This window comes from Pongo pygmaeus, chromosome 3 (genome assembly GCF_028885625.2).
Source record: "Pongo pygmaeus isolate AG05252 chromosome 3, NHGRI_mPonPyg2-v2.0_pri, whole genome shotgun sequence".
Lineage (NCBI taxonomy): Eukaryota > Metazoa > Chordata > Mammalia > Primates > Hominidae > Pongo > Pongo pygmaeus.
In genome coordinates, this window is record NC_072376.2 from 86371934 (window position 1) to 86396095 (window position 24162).

Below are 24162 nucleotides of genomic sequence, written 5' to 3' on the forward strand. Positions count from 1 at the left end.
GATAATAGATATACTATATGGAATCTGTAACAATCATTATCTCATATTCACTGATGAAATAATGCTATAATATGTAGTAAAAAATAAAGAAAAATTGGGTTCTTTACATCATTCTTAGTCTTTAACAAGTTGAACAGAGGAATTAGAAAAAAGACAATCATTGTAACATTGATTATATATTGACATGTATATAGATATATACAGTATATATAGTTAACATTATATTCTAAACCAGGTGCACTTTTTATACAGTTAATGGTATAAGACCACAAATAAACTATCAATAAGTTATTAAAATATGAAATTGGTAGTCACATTAATTATCATGAAATAAAACTTGGTAATCAATTTTTCAATAGAATCCACCAGTCATTTGAAAATTAAAAATTATTTTCTCCTTATTACATAGGTTTAAATCAAAAATCAATTTTATAGTTACAGAAGATTGTGTAAATGACTAAAATGCAGACACTTGGATGAGTTCTCTGTACCTTAGCAATGTAGCATGCAAAGTTTTCCAGGAGAACCTTAGATTTAGAAAAGCACTGCAGTTAGAAGTGTGGGCACTGGTTTCACACTACCTGAGACTTGAACTCCACTTTTATCACTTGATAGCTGTAGGTCTTGGCAAGTTATCTAGCCTATTTTACCTGTTTCCTCATAGCTTCATTGTGGTAAGGGTTAAAAGAATAACTTCTGAAAAGTGTTCAGCACAGCCTTGGCAAATAGCAAATTCTGGGAAACATATGCTGTTATTATTATATTAAATCTTCCCCCATTTGACTAAAAAACTGAGATATTTCATTGGGTATTGGATTAATAGATTATTTTAGTGAAAGTTGACATATTTACAATATTAAGCATCTTGGGTCTTTCTATTAATTCAAGTCTTTGCATACATTACTCATCACAGTCTTAATGTTTCCTTCATAGGTTTTCCAAATTTTTATTGGAATGTCCCTACAGGTTCATTGTTAGGAATGCTATTAGCTGTTGATCTGAAATATTTTTATACCTAGTTTATTAAATGTTATTAGGAAAGGTTATTGAATTTTATCAAATACTCTTTCTCTTATTTTCCATATTTATGTGATATATTAACTGACACACTTCCAATATTAACTTAATTAACCCATCTTTGTATTATCGTTTAGTTGTGGTAAAGTTTTTCCTTTTATAATACCATCAAATTGTATCAACAATGTTTTCTTTCATATCCTAATAATTATATTTATCAGTTATATTGTTCAATAGTTTTCTTTTTTTGTATTCTTTTAAATCGGGTTTGAATATAATAAAAATACCTGGGAAATTCCTTTTCTATGATTTGGAAAGATTTTTAGTATGAATTATCGTATTTTGAGGGCATAAAAAAAACTCTGCTTTAGGAAGCTTTATAGTTGTATTTGATTAGTAGCTTCTTTTCCATTTCTGTCTGTTTTGGTTTTCTACTTTGTGAATCAATTTTAATAATTTATATAAATATCAGGTTTTTAAAACACATATGCTGTAAAGTTGTTTATATTTTTATTGAGAATTCCCTTACAGAAAATATGATTTGGAAGAGCTCATGGAAAATTTTCTTTGACAGACAAGCACAATACTTTTTTTTTACTTTAAGTTCTGGGATACATGTGCAGAACATGCAGGTTTGTTATATAGGTATACATATACCATGGTAGTTTGCCGCACCTATCAACCCATCATCTAGATTTTAAGCCCTGCATGCATTAGGTATTTATACTAATGCTCTCCCTCCCCTTGTCTCCACCCGCTGACAGGCCCCAGTGTGTGATGTTCCCCTCCCTGTATCCACGTGTTCTGATTGTTCAACTCCCGCTTGTGAATGAGAACATGCAGTGTTTGGTTTTCTGTTCCTGAAGTACAAACTTCTTTAAGAGCAGCTAGTGACAAGCAGGATACATCAATCTCTTAGTTTAATTGAAAACAAAAACAGAAAGAAAACACTCTGGGACAGAAAATATAATGATCTTAAAATATCCTAGGGAACTTGCCTCTTCTAGCGGATGCTGCCAAGCTAAGCTTCTTCAGCTCATTAGCTTCTGCTTCATCTCAGGCAGTAGCTACCCATCTTGTTTATTGCTTTGGCTCCACTCCTAGTTCTCTGGATCCTTGTTTATTCCTTGGCTGTGATTTTCCCTTGACAGCTCAGTTTCTTAGTAAGCTTATCTTATGAATGGGCTTCTTTGCTATTCTCTGGAGTAAGCTATGCATCTGTCTGTCATTACGCAATACCAACTCTGGTTGCCTCACAGCAACCTACTCCAACTTTGGTGGGTTTTGATGTCAGTGCTAACTGTTCACATTCTGATAATCATTTTGAAACATTTTGTTACAACAATGAATGTTATATAGTGAAAAGATAACTGATGATATAAATGGAGCCTATTAAATAAGATGCCCCAAGCAATTTCATGGACACTACAAATAATTACATGGACGCATATATCTCTGTGGCATAAAAGTGCATTGTACTCTTTAAAGCAACTTCCAAAATTTTCATTGGAACACTTAAAATAATCATGGGAGAAAGTTTTTATTCCACATTAGCAACTAGCTTTCTTTCTCTGTAATTTTCAATCATCCCCGATTTAACTCAAAAGAATTCCATATTTGTTGAGTAGGTATTAGAAGCACATTGAGGATTAAAACAGGAAAAATATATCAGCTTTACCTTTCTCTCCGGAAGGAAATATTAATAAATAAATTAATAACTACAAATAGAGCAATAAATAAAACTTGGATAAAGTCCACATTTAAAGAATCTCTCCTGGTATTGATTCTAATATATACCTACCCTGGCTAAATAGACATTTTAAAAAATAGAGTTTATTTTATAGAACAGTTTTAAATTTACAGAAAAATTGAGAAAATAGGACTGAGTTTCCCATATGTCACACATCTAGTTTTTCTGATTATTAACATCTTACATTATAAGGTATAATGAATCTATATTGATACATTACTATTAACAAAAGCTTATACTTTATTTAGATCTTCTTCTTTTTTCTGTAATGTCGTTTCTCTGTTCCAGGATCCAATTCAAGATACCACATTATATTTAGTTGTCATGTTTTTCTAGGTTCCTCTTGCTTGTGACAGTTTCTTAGACTTTCCTTGTTTTTGATTATCTTTACAGTGTTGAGACATACTCTTCAGGTATATTGTAGGATGTCCCTCTGTTGGGATTTAATTGTTTTTCTCGCGATCAGACTGGGGTTACAGGTTTTGCAGGAAGATTGCAGAGGTAAAGTACAATTCTCGTCATATTATATCAAGTATCCATCCTATCAGTATGATGTATCGGTGTTGATGTTAATCCTGATCACTGTCTGAGGTAGTGTTTGTCAGGTTTCTCCATAGGTAAGTTACTCTCTTTCCCCATTTTCTAAACTGAACTCTGAAAGGAAGTCACTATGATCAGTTCCCATTTAAGAAGTGAAGAATTGTACTCCTCCTTCAGAGTGGAGTATCTACAGAAATTTTAGGAATTCTGCATCATGTTTCTTCTCTCCTACATTTATTTATTCAATCACATATTTATTTGTATGAATATGGGCTCATGGATATTAATTTTATACTTTGGGTTATAATCCAATACTACTTTATTTTACTACTCAAATTGTTCCATCTTTGGGCATTAGGAACTCTTTCAGTTGGCTCCTGTCCCTGACACATCCCCATCAATGTGGGATTTATTTGAGATCCTTACTTTCCAGAATTACACGATGCTCTAGGATCATCTAATATATTTCCTGAGCTTAGAATCAGCAATTTTTCCAAGGAGTCCTGGTTCCTGTTATTGTAGAATGACATTAGAAACCAATATCTGGGCTGAAGGTGTGCTTATTGCTTTCAGGTGTTGTTTTAGGCATTCTCAGCTGGCAAAGCAAATAAATACATGTATGTAAACTAACTCCTGGATATTCATACATCTATAAATATTTGTATATGTAACCATCTGTATTTATATTAAGCTAAAACTGATGTTCTCAACTCTAATCCATTATCATATGGATTATTCTAGCCTCCTCCCATTGCTTATCTGTAAATTGCCATTCCAAAAATGAGGAACCTGGCTCCTATCATCCACTTCCATTTAAATAACTGTTTAATTCTGATATACATGTATAGTCATATCAGAATTCGTAATGTAAATCAACAACTTTATTAACTAGAGCACAGTGCCTATGTGCAGTTTCTTCTATTGTTAGATTTTTAACCCTGCAATTCCAAAGTTATTTAGGTCAGCACCTTTTCTGCAGTCTTTCCAGTGAGATTGTTTCACACAAGTGTAATACAGTTAGATTATCTTGTCACAACCTTCATTCCTTCTGGAAACCACCAACCTGCAAAATAATGTATTTTTTCCATTCCTCACAGCACATTTATTTCAGTAATTTTGTTATGTCAGTTCTTAGCATGAGCACAGTGTTACATGATTTTCGTGCATATAATCACATCCAAAACAAGTTCTAAACTTTACAATGTAAACATTCTCATCATATGTAGAAATATTTTAATTGGTGTATTAAGTTTTGCTAACTGATCAAATTTGGAAGATATTATCAAATAATGTCTATTCTAAATTGTGTAGTGAGAATTGTTTGTTAATTACATTTCTACAATGCTAAATAAAGTAAGAGGCAAATCTGTCCTGAAAGCATGTCAAACTTTAGGTAAAACATTAAAAAAGAAACAAATCTGTTAACAAATGAATGTCTGCAATAAAGAACATTAGATTTTTAAAATCTATTATGATACAAAAATGTAAAGGGTAAATAGTATCTTTGTTGACAAAATAGGAGGTAGCATGGATTCATCCCTTTATTGTCTGAGAAATGCAACAGAAGTAAAGAATATTTCCTTACCACAAATAATTTTCAGGATGATGTACATATTTCTTTTTGAAATACTTGTTTAAACAAACGTCCCTCTACTTTTTAGTATTGAAAAAGCCATTCCATGTGATTTTTTAAAAAAACACTTTTACACATCTAGATAAAATGTGTAAAATCTTTGTGTGTATTTAGAACATACAAACAAAATTTAATCTCTTATTTTTCTATGCAAGTCTTGTGGAGAATAAACAGAGTCTTGATTTTGGTAACACTGCAGAAAACATAATTTTCCAATGTGACTAATATTTTTTAATATGGTATACATTTTTTCCCTCTTCGTGTTGTAAAGTTCTGTAGGTTTTGACAAATTCATAGTGTCATGTGTTTAACATTACAGTATCATACAAAATAGTTTCACTGTCCTAAAAACCCACTGTGCTACACTATTCAAACCTTTACCCTATCTTCTTAACCTTTGGCAACCACTGATCTTTTAACTGACTCTATAATTTTGCCTTTTATAGAATGCCATATAATAAAAATCATGCAGTATGTAGCCTTTTCAGACTATTTTCCTTCACTTATCAGTATGTATTTAAGGTTCATCTATGTCTTTTTATGGCTTGGTAGCTTGCTCCTTTTCATTGATGAATAATATCCCATTGTATGGATATTCCACCGCTTATTTAAGAACATTTTGGTTTCTGGAGAATATGAATAAAAATGCTATAAACATTCATATGGCGGTTTATTGCAGACATATTTTAAAATCAGTTGGGTAAATATATAGGAACATGGTTGCTGGATTGCATGGTTAAATGATATTTAGCTTTGTAAGAATCTGCCAAACTGTCTTCCAAAGTGACTGAACCATTTTTTTATCATCAACTATGAATGAAAGTTCTTGTTGCCACACATCCTTGCTAGCATTTGGTATTATCAATTTTTTGGACTTCAGCGGTTCTAATGGGAGTGTAGTGGTATCTCGTTGTTTTAATTTGTATTTCCTTAATGATAAATGACATTGAACCTTTTTCCATTTTTTTTTACCTCTGTATACCTTTTTTGGTGGGTGTTTTCAGATCTTTTGCTCACTTTTAACTGAGTTGCTTGTTTTTCTTTTTTCTTTAATTGTTGAGTTTTAAGAGTTCTTCTTATATTTTGGGTGTAAGTCCTTGTAAAAATGTTTTGCAAATATTTTCTCCCAGTATGTGATTTGTTTCTTTATTTTCTTAACAGTGTCTTTTGCATGGCAGAAGTTTAAATTGTTTTTTTCTTTTATGAATTGTGATTTAAGTGTTGTATCTAAAGTCTCATTGCCAAACCCAAGGTCACCTAGATTTTTTCCTGTATTTTCTTCTAGGCAGCTTATTTGTGTCAAATGGATTTAGATCAGCCAGGAAAGAGTAGGGTATCCCATTCTTATTGATATGATTTTAAAGAGCATATTTTCTGACAGTCTATGATTTTAGAAAACAAGTTTTCTCAGTAAAAGTGCAGCTATGAAAGACGTTGTTCTGACTCAACAGCAGCAGCCTGACCTTGGGAGAAAAGTTGTTTCCTGTTAACTTCCCAGCTGGTTTTATCTGTGACTGTTTTTTGTGTGTCTGTTTTAATTTGCACAATGAATGGACAGTCTAATGTTTTACTTTTTCAGAGGGAGCAGATATTTTGCTTCCTCACCACACAATGCAGGGTTCTTAGCCTGCATCAACTTGATCATAACTCAGGAAAAGACAGATATTGGTCAATATTTCCTTCCAAAAGTGGAGAAGATAAAGTAGGAGTAGAGAAATCCTAAAGTCCAGACCTTCCTTGTTCAGCCAGGTTTTGCTCCTTCTCCACACACCTTTGTTCTTTTCTCCAACTTCCAAGGAATCTCACAAAGGAAGTGGGAAACAATGAACCTATTACTTCTTTCCTGCTTTAAATCCAATTCCACTTAGTCACGGAGACTGTTGGGCAGGATCTCTGGCTTGGTGGAAAGTGGAGCGTGCTACCTAAAGTGATAGTTTGGAGGCGTTCTCTGTGCCGTCGCTATGGGAATGCCAGCTGTGTGTTGGCTGGGTGCGGGGCCCAGTCGCCAGGCCACACTGCACGCCTCCACATCCTCAGGGGGCCCCGGGCTTGGGTCCTGGCCCCGCCCCCTGCGGACCCGGCGCTCTGTCAGTTCCGTCACCGGCCCTGGGAACCGCTCTTGACCCCACTCTGCGTGTCTGCCGGAACCTGGCTGACAGCGTTACTTGCTGCCCTGCCAGGCCGGGTGAGGGCGGAGCCAGGCCTCCAGCCGCGAGGACTGGAGTCGCGGGAGGTGGAGCCCCGGTCCGGAAGCCGGGGATCCGCGGCCATGACGGTGCCGGTCCGCGGCTTCTCGCTGCTCCGCGGCCGCCTTGGCCGAGCGCCGGCTTTGGGCAGAAGCACAGCACCCTCTGTAAGGGCACCGCGAGAGCCCGGGAGCGCGTTCCGGGGCTTTCGGAGCAGCGGTGTGAGGTACGAGGGCTGCGGGCGCCGGGTGCGGAGCCGCTGGCGGTGGGAGGGCGGCCGGGGTGCGGGCGGCGCTCGCGCTCGTGGGGCCCAAGGCTCGTGGGCGGCCGCGCGGCGGCGGGCTGGGTCGAGGACAGCCTTGGCTGTGAAGTGGCCTTGCCGGTCGCGCGGGCGAGTCGCAGTTGCCTCAGCTTGGGGAACGAAAACGTGCTCCGCTCTGGGCTCTCGCACCAGAACGTTCCATCTTTGCAGCAGGTGCACTTGATTTAGGAAGACATTTGAGGCACTAAGAAAAGATACCATAAAAACACGTGGTCGGCTTGGTCAAACATTTGTTTTTACTTTGTTTATTTTAGTGTTTCGTAAATAAAGGAGTAGGCGTTGTCCAGATGACTTACTAATGTTTGCGTTTCTGAATTCCTTTGTTAATGGTTTTGTCGAAGTCTTTTCCAACTCTAAAATTATTTATGGTTTCACAAAACCAAATATCAATCCAGATTTCTCAGTCTTTTCATGTATGGCTCGCCCTAAACCTCTGTCAGGTGATGAGACTTAGATTCATTACATGTCTTGGTTGCTGGCAAGAACCATGCAAATACAATAGGGTACGCACTCTTCTGTCTTCTACTTTACTAGTCTTAGTTGCAAAATCCGTCTTAACAAGATGAAAATATATCTTCTTGACCCAAAGCCTGTGAGTCCAGAAGAGCCTCTGTTTTCAGACTTTCAGGGCTTCCAGAAATGCGCTTTCATTGCCATTTGACGTCCAAAGATTGTGTCTCACTCGAGTTTTTGTATCCCCCAGTGCTCAGCACAATCCCTAGAAAAAAAGCAATGACTGGTAACGTGGAAACATAGGTACTGTTTATTTAATTTAAATCAGTTAACTCCCTATTGTGTACATTTAGATCTTAGTCTTGAGTGTCTGAATTTAAAAATTACTTCCTATAGTATTTGCTTTGGACATAATTTCTTGTGACTAGGTCTTCCACAAGGATATGTGAGAAAATAACAGTGAATCAGAGTTGTGTAAGCTGTAGTAGGTTGAGTAAGAATGTGCCACTTAGTTTGGAACTACCAGCTAGATCTACTACCTAGGAAAAGCAGATTCTCTAGAATTCTATTTGTATTAATGAATTGAGGAAATTATTTGCCGTCATTCTAAATTACTTGTTTGTATCATTATTTTTTGAATTTCAGTTGTTTTATGGGTGCTTTTCAGGGTGAGGATAACTTGTTTCAAATAGTACAACTTGATTAATTTCCCTTTGTCAGCTTGCTGTAAACAACTCCATCTCCGTGTCTTCTCCATGACCTGCATACATTGAATGGAAGTCATTACAAACAACAGTTACAACCCCAAAATTTGGTTGTAGCCACTTGCTTTGTACACACACACACACACCAACTCATGTAGAATTCAAAACTTTTAAGTTATACGTAATGACCTCTTTATAATTTAAAATAGTTGAGTGCAAAGGTTTTGGAAAGCTATTATCCCTATGCACGATAAGAGTTACTAATTTCAGCCTGGCTGCTTTCAGTTCCACTTGATGCAGATTATAGTTATAAAAAACGTTATATATTTCGATAGTTTTTATTTTTTAAAGATGGCACTAGGCAAGTTTAGGTAAGGTGGGGGTTTTGACGCCCTCTTTGTACTGAATACCATCTCTGAAGGTGAGGTTGGCCCCAAGGTTGAGAAACACCTGTGGACTGGTGGGTCTCGGGTGGGGAGGAATTCGGACAGTGTGTTGATGCTTATTGGTGTCTCTTTTCTCTTCTAGGACCAGCAGAGAGAAGAGATTCCATCTTCCAGAGGTTGCCACTGTCTGCCTCCCCACTTGTCCCCATCCACAGCCATCTTTTTTTGTATATATAATGACACATTAGTTGTCTAGTTCTTCATAGTTAATGTGGTTTAATTCTGACATCATTTCTTTTGCCATGAAATTTACACCTTAGTGTTATTCTCACTGAAAATTGCCTTTGAGTTCGATAAACTTTTATCCCAGTGTTATTGACTGTTTTAAATTAACAGATTTATCACCATTTCTGAGCTATGTAGAGCCTTAATTGAAAAAGTATCTTTGATTATTTTTTCATATTTTGGCCACATACCTACAATAATGGAACATTTACAATACTTTTTAGTGGAGAATTTTTTAAGTAGAATTTCAGTAATTAATGTTTGATGGAGTTTGGAAGTTACCGTATTTTGAAGTATCGTTTAACATTTTTCTCTCAATGAGTTTTCCTTTAAAATTTGCAGTGAATTTGTTTTCCTGTTTATGCATGAGAATTTAGGTCTTATTAATTGGGGGAAATTAATGTTAAAGTAATAAATAAGCCCTTCTACTTGTTGCAGCTTATTGTTTCTTGAAATGGATTAACTATCCAGGCAAAAGGTTAAAAATGAAAAAAAAAAAGTCTTTGTAACTAAATTTTTCCCATTTTGTTGTGGTATGTGAGGAGTTTACAAATCAAAATGTTCTTGGTTAAAAGGCATCACATGAGTTTGTGCCCATTGCTTTTCAGTGTGAAGAGTCTGGTAGCAGCCCATCCCATTTGGGTGGGAAGGTTATAGACCTTGCACATTAATGCCATGCTCAAAGCAGATTTGCAGGTATCCTGCAACACAGGGACTTTCACAAACCCCGCTTTGGCTTATTCTACCTGAATTACTTATTTTAATTAACTAAATGGATATCCCAAGCATTCCGTGTTTACCCTGTTGCTCAGTGAATCCTTAAATCGTTAATTTGGTAGATTCTCTCTTTTTTCTCTTCATACTACTATTTCTTTTAGATTTTAAAAAAATTGCATACTGCCTACAGGTCTTGATGGAAGTTTCACCTTTCTTTGTGTCACACTGGCATTGGCTTTATAATTTTTGCAGCTAGACCACATTTTTAAAAAATCTACATTTTTGGAGCTAGTAAAAGATACTTATTTGTGTTAAGTATTCATGTCTTTTACCATGGGTAGTTTAATGATTTAAAAACACGCATTTTATCGGTAAAAATGTTCTTTTTCTTTTTTCAGACTCTTCCCTCTACTACTTACTCTGTATTTCTGTCTCTTCTAATGACTAGGAAAGGCAGTTTCTCAGAATCATCTTCTATTTAGTTGGCAAATGTGATAATGTGGTGGTGTTCCTATCTTCCTGCTGTACCTGTTCTGCTGAAAATGAGATGTAATAGCCATCTGGCTACTATTTTGATTTCTAAGAAGTTCTTATGTCATTTTAAATTCAAAACCTAAATATTTCAACATTTGATCTCTCGTATCTTAAGTTTTATTTGCTTTGTTCCAGCTGTTCAGAGATAGTGTGTTCTAATATCTCCACAATCAAGATTTTTGACTAAAATGGATCAGTAGATGAAAAAGAGGGACTAGTATTAATTTTAGATCTTATTAGTTAATCATGGTCTTACTAATAATTTGGCAAGTTCTTTAATGACCCAAATCTTTGTTTTTCAAATGCCTTGAAGTTGTTATTCTTTCATATTAGTACCCTGATGGGAGGATGAAAACAGCAGAAAGGAGCAACACCAGATGATCTTTTCATGGGCACATACTCTTTCAAGGAATCTCATGGAGCTCAGTGAAATTACACTTTGGCTTAGAGATAATTAAGTTGTGGAAGGAGGTTTAAGAGAGGAGCTTAGGTGAAATTTGAGCTGTAAATGAGTATGCTAAATTAAAGAAATGATTAGTAATAAATGAGATTTGCTATTAAGAAATTCACTTGGGATCTGAGAAAACATTTTACATACAAGGTAGAAAACTTTATGGTCAGAATAGAACACAATCTGAACCTAAATTAACAGTAGTGTTAAAGAATTCAGGGCGGGATATTATCCAAGAAGGCCTAGGCAGCTGCTCCACTTAACGTTACATCATAAATGGTTGCTGTGTTGCTATTGTTTTTATTAGCATTTCAATGACTGTGTCATATTACATTAAATCTATTGGCTCTAACTTACCTAACCATCTTGCTGCTTTTTAATGTCTAGTTCTTGGAAAATATGTAATAATTTATTCTCAGATTGAGGTCATGTTCTTGTCCACGTCATACCAACCAGGTTTGTTCACTTCATCATCTGAACTCTATGTAGGTTTCTATAATTAGGCTCATTAGAGTGTTCCTAGATCCAAAGACTATCTAAAGATCTAAAGATTCATAATTCTAAAGTGAGGGTGTGTGTATAGTTTACAACAGATGTTCTCTCCCCACTTTTTTTTTTTTTTGCTGTTTGTGATATAACTGGAACTGTAATGAATGCCATCATGCTTTTAAGGAATTCAGTTGTATTGTTGAAAAATACAATTTTCTTAATATCTAAGGAGCTCTTAGTCAGTGGTAAGCACTTTGCTGAGATTTTGCACATACAGTATGTCCTTCGATCCTCACAACTAAAGGAAGTAGATAGACACTATTACTGTTCCCAGTTAACAGATTGAGAAATTGAGGCTTAAAGAAATTAAACTTGTCCAAATTGACACAGTAAATACATGTGAAGACAAGGCTTGAACCCACATCATCTTTCCGGTGTTCTCTACGAGCAGTTTATAATTATTGACTTATCTCACTTTTGCTTTTTCTTCTTTTTGAAACATTTATTAATATTAAATCTCATACAACTTTTGTGAATCTAGAAAGCTAATTTTGCGTGTAAATTTTATAAATTATTTTGTTAGATTCCCTCAGTTTGAGATGTTCTTAACCTAGGACCTTATGGATAGAATTCAGGGGATCCATAAAATTGGATTGGAGGTTACTAACTTCTAATAAATTTAGCATTTTTTTTCCATTGTCAATGTTGGCAACAAATACATAATATCATCAGTACATGTGACTTGCTAAAATAATTTACAAATATTTCAGTATCACAAAGTTGAGGCAGATACCACAAAATATCATCTGCACATCACTATTTTGTTATGGTAGTTAGACCTACCACTAGATCCTGTTATTTAATACTTTTAAAAAAAAGCATTTGATAATATTTCAGTAAAACTGGTTTTCCTTGTAATCTGTATTTTATATTGAATGTTTAAAAGGATTGTTCTGAGAAAGAGTCCACAGGTTTCAGCAGATAGGCCAAGAGCTTTTGTGGCACAAAGCTTAGCATCTAAGGTTCTTTCTGACAAAGTTAGTTTGAAAGTGCATGGATATTGTTTAGTACAGAGTCAGAAAGTTAACTAGTTAAAAAACTGAATAAGTCATATATAATGAAAAGTTACTTTACTTTTTATTGATTTGCAAATGTAATTTCCAGTAAAATTACTTCAAGATGTGAATAGGGTACTTGGGGTATGAAACAAATCTTTTTTAAAGAGGCCATAAACTTAACACTTACAGGTATTCATTTATTTTAACAACACACCTCAAAAGACTCCCTATAATGGTGATTGGTTTTATTCCCTGTGGAATTTTGCCCTGTTTTTGGGGGTTTCATTTCTATTGTACAAACTCAAGATATCGAAGATATGCCCTAAGATATAAAGCAATTAAACTGTATGTTAGGGCCTGGGTAGAGCTTGGAATTGTTAATCATTGTATTAGGATTTTTCATCTTTTTTTGTTTGTTTGTTTTGTTTTTTGTTTGAGGCGGAGTCTCGCTCTGTCACCCAGGCTGGAGTGCAATGGCAGGATCTCGGCTCACTGCAAACTCCGCCTCCCGGGTTCATGCCGTTCTCCTGCCTCAGTCTCCCAAGTAGCTGGGACTACAGGCGCCCACCACCACGCCCGGCTAATTTTTTGTATTTTTAGTAGAGACGGGGTTTCACCGTGTTAGCCAGGATGATCTTGATCTCCTGACCTCATGATCCGCCCGCCTCGGCCTCCCAAAGTGCTGGGATTACAGGCATGAGCCACCATGCCTGGCCAGGATTTTTCAACATTATAGAGATAAAATGGTTCATTGCAGCTCTAGTTGAAGTCATGAATAAAGATGAGATTGAAACTAAGATGTAGATTTGCCAAGTATACGAATTAAATAAACTATTGATCTTGACTAGGTTTTATTTGTTGTTACGCTACTTTTTTGTGGAAGAGTATTTTGATACATAGAAATAATCCCCCCCCTTTGTTACTTTGCTCTAGTTTATTAAATACATCATTTGATTCTAATAAGCGTAGATAAGGTGGTTAGTTTATTTTCTGGAAGTACAAGTAAACAAGCCCGTGGAAACAGCACTAAGTGCTGAAGACTTTCTGCTCTCATAATGTTTCTGGTTATTGAAATATGTCTCCATCTGTTATTTAGCAGAAACTAAGAGAAAGAGCCACTTTTGCAAACCAGCCAATGAACTTTTAGCCAAATCCTCTTATGTAATGTAAGGTCAACAAGAGAGTATTCCCATTATATAGATGAAGAAATTGCATGCCGTTGAGATAAGCTAAGTGACTTGCCTAACTTTATTATTGCTACTGATGGTAACCCAGAGCTCTGATGCTCAGGACTTCTAATTTCAGGTGAGTAATTTGTACTACATAGTGATGCCCTGCTACTCACTAGCCACCACCTCCCTTCTTTAATTTTTGCCTTCTGATGAAGCCACATTTCATGGCTAGCCCAGCAGTAGTCTGGGCTTTTGGAAGGGAGGGCATCTTTTCTTGCCTTCTTTGGGGGAAGGTCATTTCTGCCTTTGTGGGAAACCACCTGAGCAAGTAATGACAGGGCACATCATGTAAATATATAAGGGGTCAAATGGATTTCATTTTTGATATGCATTAATGGCAAGGTCACTATGTAATTTTTTTGACCAAACTACCACATTTTTTAGAGTAAAAAGGGGCATGAATGTAATGAAAATTATGTTTGGAATATTTATTGGCTTACAAATATATTAGTGAACTTATAGAATAGTTTCAAACCATTTTCAAAATTAACATTTTAAAAGATGATTTATATCCTTTTATATTAAAATAAAAATTTATATTACATGAACATTCAGCATGAATAATTATTCCTGGTGAATATTCACATACTTGAATCAGTTTCTTAGCTGTATCTTTTAACACCTTGATACTGATAATTTTCTGAAAAGTTAATAAGATCTTATGCTTTATTTATTTATTTTTTTTGAGACAGAGTCTTTCTCTGTCACCCAGGCTGAGTGCAGTGGTATGATCTTGGCTCACTGCAACCTCCACCTCCTGGGTTCAAGTGATTCTCCTGCCTCAGGCTCCCGAGTAGCTGGGACTACAGGCGCGCGTCACCACACCCAGCTAAGTTTTGTATTTTTAGTAGAGACAGGGTTTCACCATATTGGTCAGGCTGGTCTTGAACTCCTGACCTCATGATCCGCCCACCTCGGCCCCCCAAAGTGCTGAAATTGCAGGCCTGAGCCACTAGGCCCAGCCCTTATGCTTAATTTTAAAATTAAATTTTCTGCAATTTTCTTAACAGTTGCAAATAGAATCTTTGCTTTAGACAATGGTTATTTTAGTTTTAAAGGTACTGTCTCTGTAGATGCTGAAGCACCACATGAACTGCTAAATGGAACAGTCTTAATTTTATATTTTGCACGTTGAAATGGGAAGATATTTTAGCCTAAATATTTTCACAGGTGCTATCTTGGTGTGTCTTTTCAAAGTACTTTTCTCTGACAAATACTTAGATAAAAGAAATAAGTTGTTTTTGTGTATGATTTTAAAAATAGTTTACCATATTTAGGTAGGGGAAAATTAAAGTTTTTCTCAATTATATTCCAATATTTTACAAAATGGTAATTTATTCAAGGAAATTTTATTCAACAAAAAATATGAGCTCCATTAGAAGATTCTTCTCAGACATTGAACTATTTAAAATTGCTATTATAGATGTATTTATTTACTAATTCTGCTGTACACAAAGTTCCACAAACTAGGTGGTTTGAAACAGCAGAAATCTGTTTTCACTCTTCTGGAGGCTGGAAGTCTGAAATCAGAGTATCTGTAGCGCCACGCTCTGTCGACTAGCTTCTGGTTATTGCCAGCATTCCTTGGTGTTCTAAGGAGTTTGCAGCTGCATAACTCCAGTCTTTGCCTCTGTTGTTAAATGGTTGTCTTCCCTCTCTGTCTTCACTTCCCTTTGTATGTGTCTCTGTGTCTTCTCTTGTAAGGACAGAAATTAAAATTACTTGTGCCTTGTTTGAGCTATCATTTTTTAAATTAGTTTACTTCTTCCCTTCCTTTTGAAGAGATAACGTTTCTGTTTATAAGCTTTGGTTTCACTGATTACAATTCACTAAAAACTTTAAATCTGAAGGTGTCCCTACCCCAATTTGGTCTATTTGTTGAATATGTTGATTAATAATGTCCAACAACTTTTGAAAAAAATGCAACAAGTGTTGCCCATCCCAGTGCCAGGCCAGCCCCCACAGACACAGCCTGTAGGCCAGTCCTTGCAGACCCAGGCTCTAGGCCTGCACTAATGCCAGGGCAGCATCCAAAGATTCCAGCTCAGCCTCTGCAGACTTAGGCATCAGGTAGAAACTCATGGACCCACACTCTAAGTCTGCCCCAGTACCAGGTCAGCCTCCATTAATTTAGGTCCAAGCCTATCCCCAGGGACCCAAACTCTGGACCCAACCCCATGGTTCCAGGTACCAGGTCTTCCCCTGCAGATCTAGGTACCAGGGCCATTCCAGAGGACCCTGGGCAAGCCTAGTCCCCACAGACTTGGGACCAGGCTCATTCCAGTGCCAGGCTGGTCCCCATGGACTCAGGCTCAAGACCTACCCCAATGCCAGGATGGCCCCTGTGAACCTAGGCTTCAGGTCTGTATTTGCAGACCCAGGCTCCAGGAGTACTCCTATATACCCAGTTGACAGCCCACCCCAGTGGACCCATGCACCAGATTAGCCCCCTGTGAGTTGAAGTATTAGGCCCACCACCTGCTGACCTAGGCATCACCTGCCAACTAATCCAAGGGCTTTAGCAGCAAGCCCACCCGTGGACCCTGCCAGATGGCCCATCAAGAATTTCTAGATCCACTGACTGGTGAAGGGCTTTCCCTACTGAAGCCAGTTTATAAAGACTGGAATAGGTGCCTGTTTCTTCAAGTGATAGACAGCAATGAAAGGCCGCAGGATTATGAACCATTAGGGAAACATGGCACCACAAAAAGAACAAAATAAAGTAACAATAATTGACATAAAGAAATGGAGAGCTACAGGCTGCCTATCCAGAGAACACAGGTAGACAACTAGACAATATCAGTTATTTAAAATACTACAAAAGGGTAAAAACAAGGTACTGTGGGAGCTCATAGCAGATTCCCAGGGTACAGGGCTCGGAAAACATTACCAGAGTGTTTTATAAGCTGAGACTTGAGCAATGTGTGGGACAGACTTGGCAAAGTGGTTGGAGAGGTGAGAAAGGGAAGGAAGAGTGTTTCAGGCAGAGGGAATATTAGATGTGAAGGCCCAGAGAGAACGTGGTGCAGTTCATGAATTAAAATATGACTGGTGTGTAGTGTGAGACTCACTAAGCACAGTGTTCTTTAACAGTGAGGCTAAAGTAGCTCATGCAGAAGTTTGTAACCCATAGGGAATTTGGATTTTAGTTAATTTTTTCCCCCAGTTTCTCAGGTCAAAAATGTTAAGAGTCATGTTTGCCTTCTGTTTTTCTTTTTTTCATGTCCTACACTCAATCTTAGTAACTCCCAAGGGTTCCACTCTCAAAATAGATTCAGAATCAGACTACTTAGCACCTCCACGGCTACCCCTTTGCCTAACTCCCCATCATTTCTTGTTTGTTATGCTACGCTAACTTCTTAGCTGGAGTCTCCACATCTCCCCTTGATCTCGTAGAATCTATCCTCCATATTTTCACCAGTTATTTTAAAAGTGAAAGTCACGTCAAAGTCTCTAAATGTCTTGCTGTCTCACAGTAAAAGCCAACATCCTTTCAAAGGCCTGCAGGGCCTTATATAATCTGATGTCCCACTCCTCTGACTTCATGTCTTATCCTAGTCCACTTGTTCTTTCCATTGCAACCATTGGCCTCTTGCTATTCCTCAAAGATTTCAGGTATGCTCCTTGCTAAAGGCCTCCATACTTGCTGTTCACTTCCCTTGGCCTAGAATGCTTTTCTCCGAGAAATCTACATGACTTACTTCATTTCCTTCATTTCTGCCCACATGTCACCTGATTTATCAGAGAAGTGATACCTTAACCCACCTATATAAAATAACTCTGTCCCTCAGGTAAGTCCTTTCTCTGCCTCATGTCACACATGATATATTAAATACTTGTTGTTTTTCAATTTGCTTATATCTTCTTCAACTAGAATATAGTTTCCATAAAAGTAGGTAATTGTTTTGTGCCCTATTATTTATATTCCCAGTTCCCAAAATAGTTTTCAGCACATAGGAGACTTTCAATGTGTATTTGTTAAGTGAATAAACAATGAGCATGTGGTGGGGAGTTTTAACCAGGGAGGTGATGTAATTAGAAAACAATCACTCTGGCTGCAGTATGGAAAATGGATTAGAGGATATCAAGACAAGCCAGAGAGAAATTTTAGGAGATGTATTGTTCAGTGGCTGAACATTTGAATTGTTGTTGATGTTTAACCTTTTTAGCTTTTCAAGAATTTTCATGTTGAAAAATCTAATTTGTTTATGCAGTAAAGTAATGAGAATGTGTGAGTTGACCAGTTCTTCCAGCACGTGGACCAATACAGGCACTCTCCCATTGGACCTGCATTAATTTGAGGTTGCTTCATTTTGCCTCTTATAGTGACTCCTACAGAGCTAGGCTTGCTGAGTCTCCGCGGTGACTGATGGAGTCAGTTGGAGGGGCCAGTTGCTACTGAAAATGCTCAGAGACCCAACTCCTAATTTACCCATTAACACCAGCTAGCCAGGCTGTATCATGTCTGCTATAATTAGTTAGCGAGCTGACTTAGCACCTCAGTGCTATAATTTAAAGTAAACCCTGAACAGCCTTAGACCTGAGTATACATGGTACAGTTAAGTTTAATCTGTATATAGGTTGTCTCTTTGGAGTCTGGGAATCAGTTTATGCTATTGGTCTTCTCTGACACACTCCAGGTCACGCAGGTTTGTACTGTCTGGGTCATAATTAGCCTGGATTATACTCAGTGATTGCCAGCTTCACAGTGGCCTGTGAACAAATTACTTTGTTTAACAGTGACTGAATCAATAATATATCAGCAGTAGCATCACTACTCACATGCTATAAAATGCAAAACAGAGTTCAGATGTTTTTATATTTTAAAATAAAATGTATATTCCTGTGTTAGGTGATTTCTAGTTTTTTAACAGATAAATGTGCTTCTATAATAGTGTTCTACCCTAAGAAAATATTGCTGACACAAATTGATTTATGGAAAGTTTTATTTGCTACTACTTATAAATGAGTTGTGCTGGAATTTGTTGCTGTATCTGCCGTTCTTAGTATTTGCTAATATACAAGCTCCTTGTTATCTTAGTGCCAAAAGGCTACTTAAATGAATTCATAAAATATCCTCACCAGAAATTCATTGGAAACAGTGAAAAAAGTTTGTTACTTTACTTTGAAAAATAAAAACATCAAAAGTTTTATTTTATTTTAACTTGATTTGTCTATAATTACATACAAAGTATTGGAAGATACAAAGCACAAGCTACAAAAGATCACTTAAGAAATAATAGATAACCTGAATAGCCCTCTATATTAAGGAATTTAAGTTTGTAGGTTTAAACCTTCCCAGAAAGAAAACTCCAGAATCAGATAGCTACATGAGTGAATCCTACCAAACGTTTAAGGGAGAAAAAATGTCAATTCTTTACACACTCTTCTGGAAATTTGAAAAGGATAGAATTCTTCCTAACTCATTCTACGAAGCTAGCATCATCCTGGTATCAAAGCTACATGATAACATTATAAGAAAAGAAAACTATAAGCACCTCTTATGCATGTAGATGCAACAATTTTAACAAAATTTCAGATGAAATCCATGATAATCTGGAAAGGATAGATACATAATAACCAACTGGGATGTATCCCAGGAATGCAAGGTTGATTTAACATTTGAAAATCAGTTACCATATTAACAGACCAACACTCCAGAAAAACATATGATCATCTCAATAGACATAAAAAACATTTGGCAGTATCCTCATACAAATTCTCACCAAACTAAAAATAGACATAAATCATAAACTGAATGTATAACTTAGGCCCATAAAACATCTAGGAGAAAACCTTTGTGACCTTGAGTTAGGCAAATATTTCTTTTATATAACACTAAAAACATGGTCCATAAAAGGAAAAATTAATAAATTGGAGTACATTAAAATTAAGAACTGTTCTAAAAACACGAGAATAAAAAGGCAAAGCACAGACTGGGAGACAATATTTCAAACCCCATATCTGATAAAGGACTTGAATCTAGGATATACAAAGAACTTTAAAAATTCAAAATAGGAGACAACTTACTATACAATGGGCAAAAGACTTAATTATTTAATTCACCAAAGAAGATCAGAGATGACAAATAAGCATATGAAAAGATGTTCAACATCAGTATTCATTAAGGGAATGCAAATTTAAAGCACAATGACATACCACCATATATCCACTAAAATGTCAACAATTTTAAAACCTGACCATCTTAAGTGATGACAAGTATATGGAGCAACCAGAACTCATGTACTGTTTGAAGGAATGCAAAGTGGTACAGTGTCTTTGTAACATGGTATAACAGTTTTTAACACATTTAAACATACAGTTACAATATGATGTAGCCATTCCACTTTGAGATATTTGCTCAAAAGAAATTAAAGCAGCCAGGAGTGGTGGCTCACACCTGTAATCCCAGCGTTTTGGGAGGCTGAGAGGGGCAGATCACTTGCGGCCAGGAGTTCAAGACCAGCCTGGCCAACATAGCAAAACCCCGTCTCTACTAAATATACAAAAATTAGTCAGGCATGTTGGCATATGCCTGTAATTCCAGCTACTCGGGAGGCTGAGGCATCAGAATCATTTGAACCCAGGAGGTGGAGGTTGTAGTGAGCTGAGATCTTGCTACTGAACTCCAGCCTGGGTGATAGAGACTCTGTCCCCCCCCCAAAAAAATATATTAAAGCATATGTGTATAAAACATATTAAAGTATATGTGTTATAAAATGTAACAGCTGTATTTTTCATGATCAAAAACTGGAAAGAACCCAAATATCCATTAATAATTATAATTGAATGGATAAACAAATATTGGCATATCCATACAATATAATACTATTCAGCGATAAAAAAGAAATGAACCATTCAAACATGCAACTACGTGAATTAATTAAAAAATAATTATGCTGAGTGGAATTAGCTGGCCAAAAAAGAGTTTGTAGTATTTGATTCAATTTTTATAAAATTCTTGAGAATACAAACTAATATATGGTGAACAAAAGAGCTCAATGGTTGCCTGGAATGGTGAATTGAGGAGTGGAATCTGGCAGAGACAGGTGGAATGGCAAAATTTTAAAGGTGCACCTGGAAAGTTTTGGGAATGATAGATATGTTCATTTTCTTGACTATAGTGATGTATATATATATGTAAATACTCAGGTATATACATATGTTAAAACTTAAAATTGTACATGTTAAATGTGTCCAGTTTATTATATGACAATTATACTGAATAAATCTATTACAGAAATAAGACGGCAGAACAAGATTGATATATTGAATTTATCATGACATTTCATGTCTTGAAAGCTATTAAAATTTTAATGAAGAGTAGACAAAATTGGAATCAAAAGTAGTTTACTTAGAATGTCTAGTGATTGCATTGTCTAAGCAATTTGCTCAGTTATTAACTCATAAATTATGATTGTTATAAAAATACACTTTTGTGGTAAACTAAAGGGGTTTTCAAACAGGTCATACACAAGAATCACATGTAGGAAATTATTAGACATGCAGATTTCCAGGTTTTACCCCTGCCCCCAGGAATTCTGAATTGTAGATGTGGATTGTGGGGTCTGGGAATCTGCAATTTCAGGCAGTTTTTGATGTGTGTATCCATAGACCACATTTGGAATTGCTTCTTAGCAGAACATTGTTTACATCAAAATTGCATGAACTGAGATAAATGCTATGGAAGACTGGTGCCATACTATAATGGTGTATTTTCGATCTGGTTCTACCTGTATGTCCACAAACCTACTAGAGAGAGCAGTTGACTTGTTTGGAGCACAAAGTTTGCATTTTGTATGTTGTCGGATATTTATAGCACCTGCCCTCATTAGAAAATTAAAAGTGTACAGATACCACAAAGAATTAAGGTTTATAAGGGCTTCCTTTCCTCCTCCTCTTTCTCTTCTGCTTCTTGTTCTTTCTCCTTTTCCTCTTTTTCATAATATTTATTGACCTACGTTTGATGTTTTTTGTAGTAATCATGTTTTTACCGGGCCGTTCAATAATGAAAGGACAGGGGCAGAAGGAAGAAGGGACCACCTTCTACTTTATCAGATACCTTTTAAAAAAATAAACACACAGAGCAATGTAATTCACCACTTTCAAGTTTGAGGACATGGAGAACAGAAAAGCCTTTCTAGAAAGTATTTCTTTGTGCCTTTCTAGAGATAGTTTATATCGTCTATCAAAGTATAGCACTTCTTACCTTCTGAAATACTTATAAACTGCCAGGAAGTAATCTTCTGTGGAAACTTACTCCATTAGAAATGATGCCATTGCATCGGGGAGGAACTACACTATCGGTTTACTGACCTGATCCCCACCATAATCAGTGACAAGCATGGCAAGACTCACAGCTGTTGTCCGGGGCCATGCCTGGGGCCATGGAATAACATTTTTCTTTGAGTAAGTTGAAAGATTTGTGTAGTATGAAGCTCATGACTTCAGAGTCTTGTGCAGGATATGCTAACCAAAAACGAACTGATTTCGCCTTAGGGTCACAAGATTGTGGGGCTACATGTATACATAGTGGAGTCCAGTCTTCAAGATGGTTGCCAGTTTTAACTAGGCTGTGCTGATTGATCTGCCTCTTTAGAAAAAATAGCAGAACTTTAAATTTAGGCAGTATTATAGTCCAGATCTTGAGTATGTGGTTTGATAATTTATATGAATACATAAATGTGTGTATATGTATATACATATGTACATATGTATGCATATGTGTATATAATATATATGTTTTATATATATAATACATGTGAAAGTTGTGAAGAAATGTACACTGTCATTAGCATCTTAGTCTATTTGAGCTGCTATAACAGAATACCGTACACTGGTTGGCTTATACAAAAACAGAAATTTATTTTTTATAGTTCTGTAGACTGGGAAGTCCAAGGTCAATACACCAGAAGGTTCAGTGTCTGGTGTGGGCCCGCTTTTTGCTTAATAGATAGCTGTCTTCATGCTATGTCCTCACATGGCAGAAGGCACAAGGGAGATCTCTGGAATTTCTTAAAAGGACACTAATACCACTTAAGAGGGCTCTATCCTCATGGTATAATCACCACCCAAAGGACCTACCTCCTAATACCATAACATTTGGGGTTAGGATTTCAACATATGAATTTTGAAGAGACATGCACATTCATTTTATAGCAGATAGATTATACTGTAGAACTAAATAACAGAGTTGGAATCCTTCACAAAATTATAAAATATTTATGAACCTGAAGAGTAGGTGTCACTATAATTGAAAAAAAAAATCAAATTTTGGGTGCTTGGAGAATCATGGTAGTTTTATTGAGTTTTGTACCTTAAATTTGTGCAGTTTATGTTTCTTATTTTCTTTTTAGTATTACATTTATTGTTTTGCTTTCCACAGACATGAAGCCATTATTATATCAGGAACTGAAATGGCCAAGCATATCCAGAAAGAAATACAGCGAGGTGTGGAATCATGGGTTTCCCTTGGAAACAGAAGACCTCACCTCAGTATAATTTTAGTGGGAGATAACCCAGCAAGCCATACATACGTCAGGAATAAGATAAGAGCTGCCTCTGCTGTAGGTGGGTATATGTTTTAGTTGTAATTACTACTAAATATGTTTTCTGTTTTTACTTCAGATTGTGATCATTATGAATGATAATTATCAAATAAGTGCCATTTGAATTGCATGTGTTATTATTAAAGATTATTCAGTTACCAAAGCTTATGTTAATTTCATATGATTTTTCTTCAAATTTCTTATAGGGTTAATTCAGTGTGTTATTTCTGTGGCAAGATATGCAAAGAATAGTTTACATCTAAAAGGCCTGCTTTCATTATATTTGCTTTAATCAAATAATAAACCTGACTTGTTCACTCTGTTAAACTTGGCCTAATAGTTGTGTGGTAGTGATATTTTTATTCTCTTCAAATCTACTAACAGTTGCTTATCTCAAACAAGTACAAATTGTCACCTGGCATTCCAGGCCAAAGAATGCAAGTGGATCAAGAGGAAACACCTGTACTATTGGAGAAATCCTTCCTGATGATGCATGGAACATCAGAACCTTTCATTGCAGTAGGAACAGTCCCACACTGTGTCAGACACTATTGATGAAAAATCATATTCAGTTAGTCAAGTGACCTTCTCTACCTGTTTTTCTTCTAGGTATTTGTAGTGAGCTTATTCTAAAACCTAAGGATGTTTCTCAGGAAGAACTTTTGGACATAACTGATCAATTGAATATGGACCCAAGAGTCAGTGGTATATTAGTTCAGTTACCACTACCAGGTACATAATGCTCCTCTATTTATCTGGTTTTGTTAAAAGTGAAACAAAGGGCATATTTCAACATCATATCATGATACTGCAAGTAATTTATAAAATACATTCAGAAGGGGACTAGCTATTATACT

At 36.3% G+C, this 24162-nt stretch overlaps 1 protein-coding gene across 12 annotated transcripts in view; it reads left to right on the forward strand.

Annotated features, from left to right (window-relative positions):
- MTHFD2L (methylenetetrahydrofolate dehydrogenase (NADP+ dependent) 2 like) overlaps positions 1-24162 on the forward strand; it is a 186497-nt gene that overhangs the window by 36390 nt on the left and 125945 nt on the right. For 3 of the 12 annotated variants that reach the window (XM_054484935.2, XM_054484934.2, XM_054484937.2), the window contains exons 3-5: positions 9134-9167; positions 23143-23327; positions 23915-24037. In XM_054484935.2, coding sequence (XP_054340910.1) covers positions 23174-23327; positions 23915-24037 — 277 coding nt within the window. In that variant the 5' untranslated portion in view covers positions 9134-9167; positions 23143-23173. Of the gene's footprint in view, positions 1-6917; positions 7353-9133; positions 22167-23142; positions 23328-23914; positions 24038-24162 lie in introns of those variants that run through there. The other 9 variants (XM_054484933.2, XM_063663757.1, XM_063663758.1 and 6 more) reach the window with 8 other exon arrangements.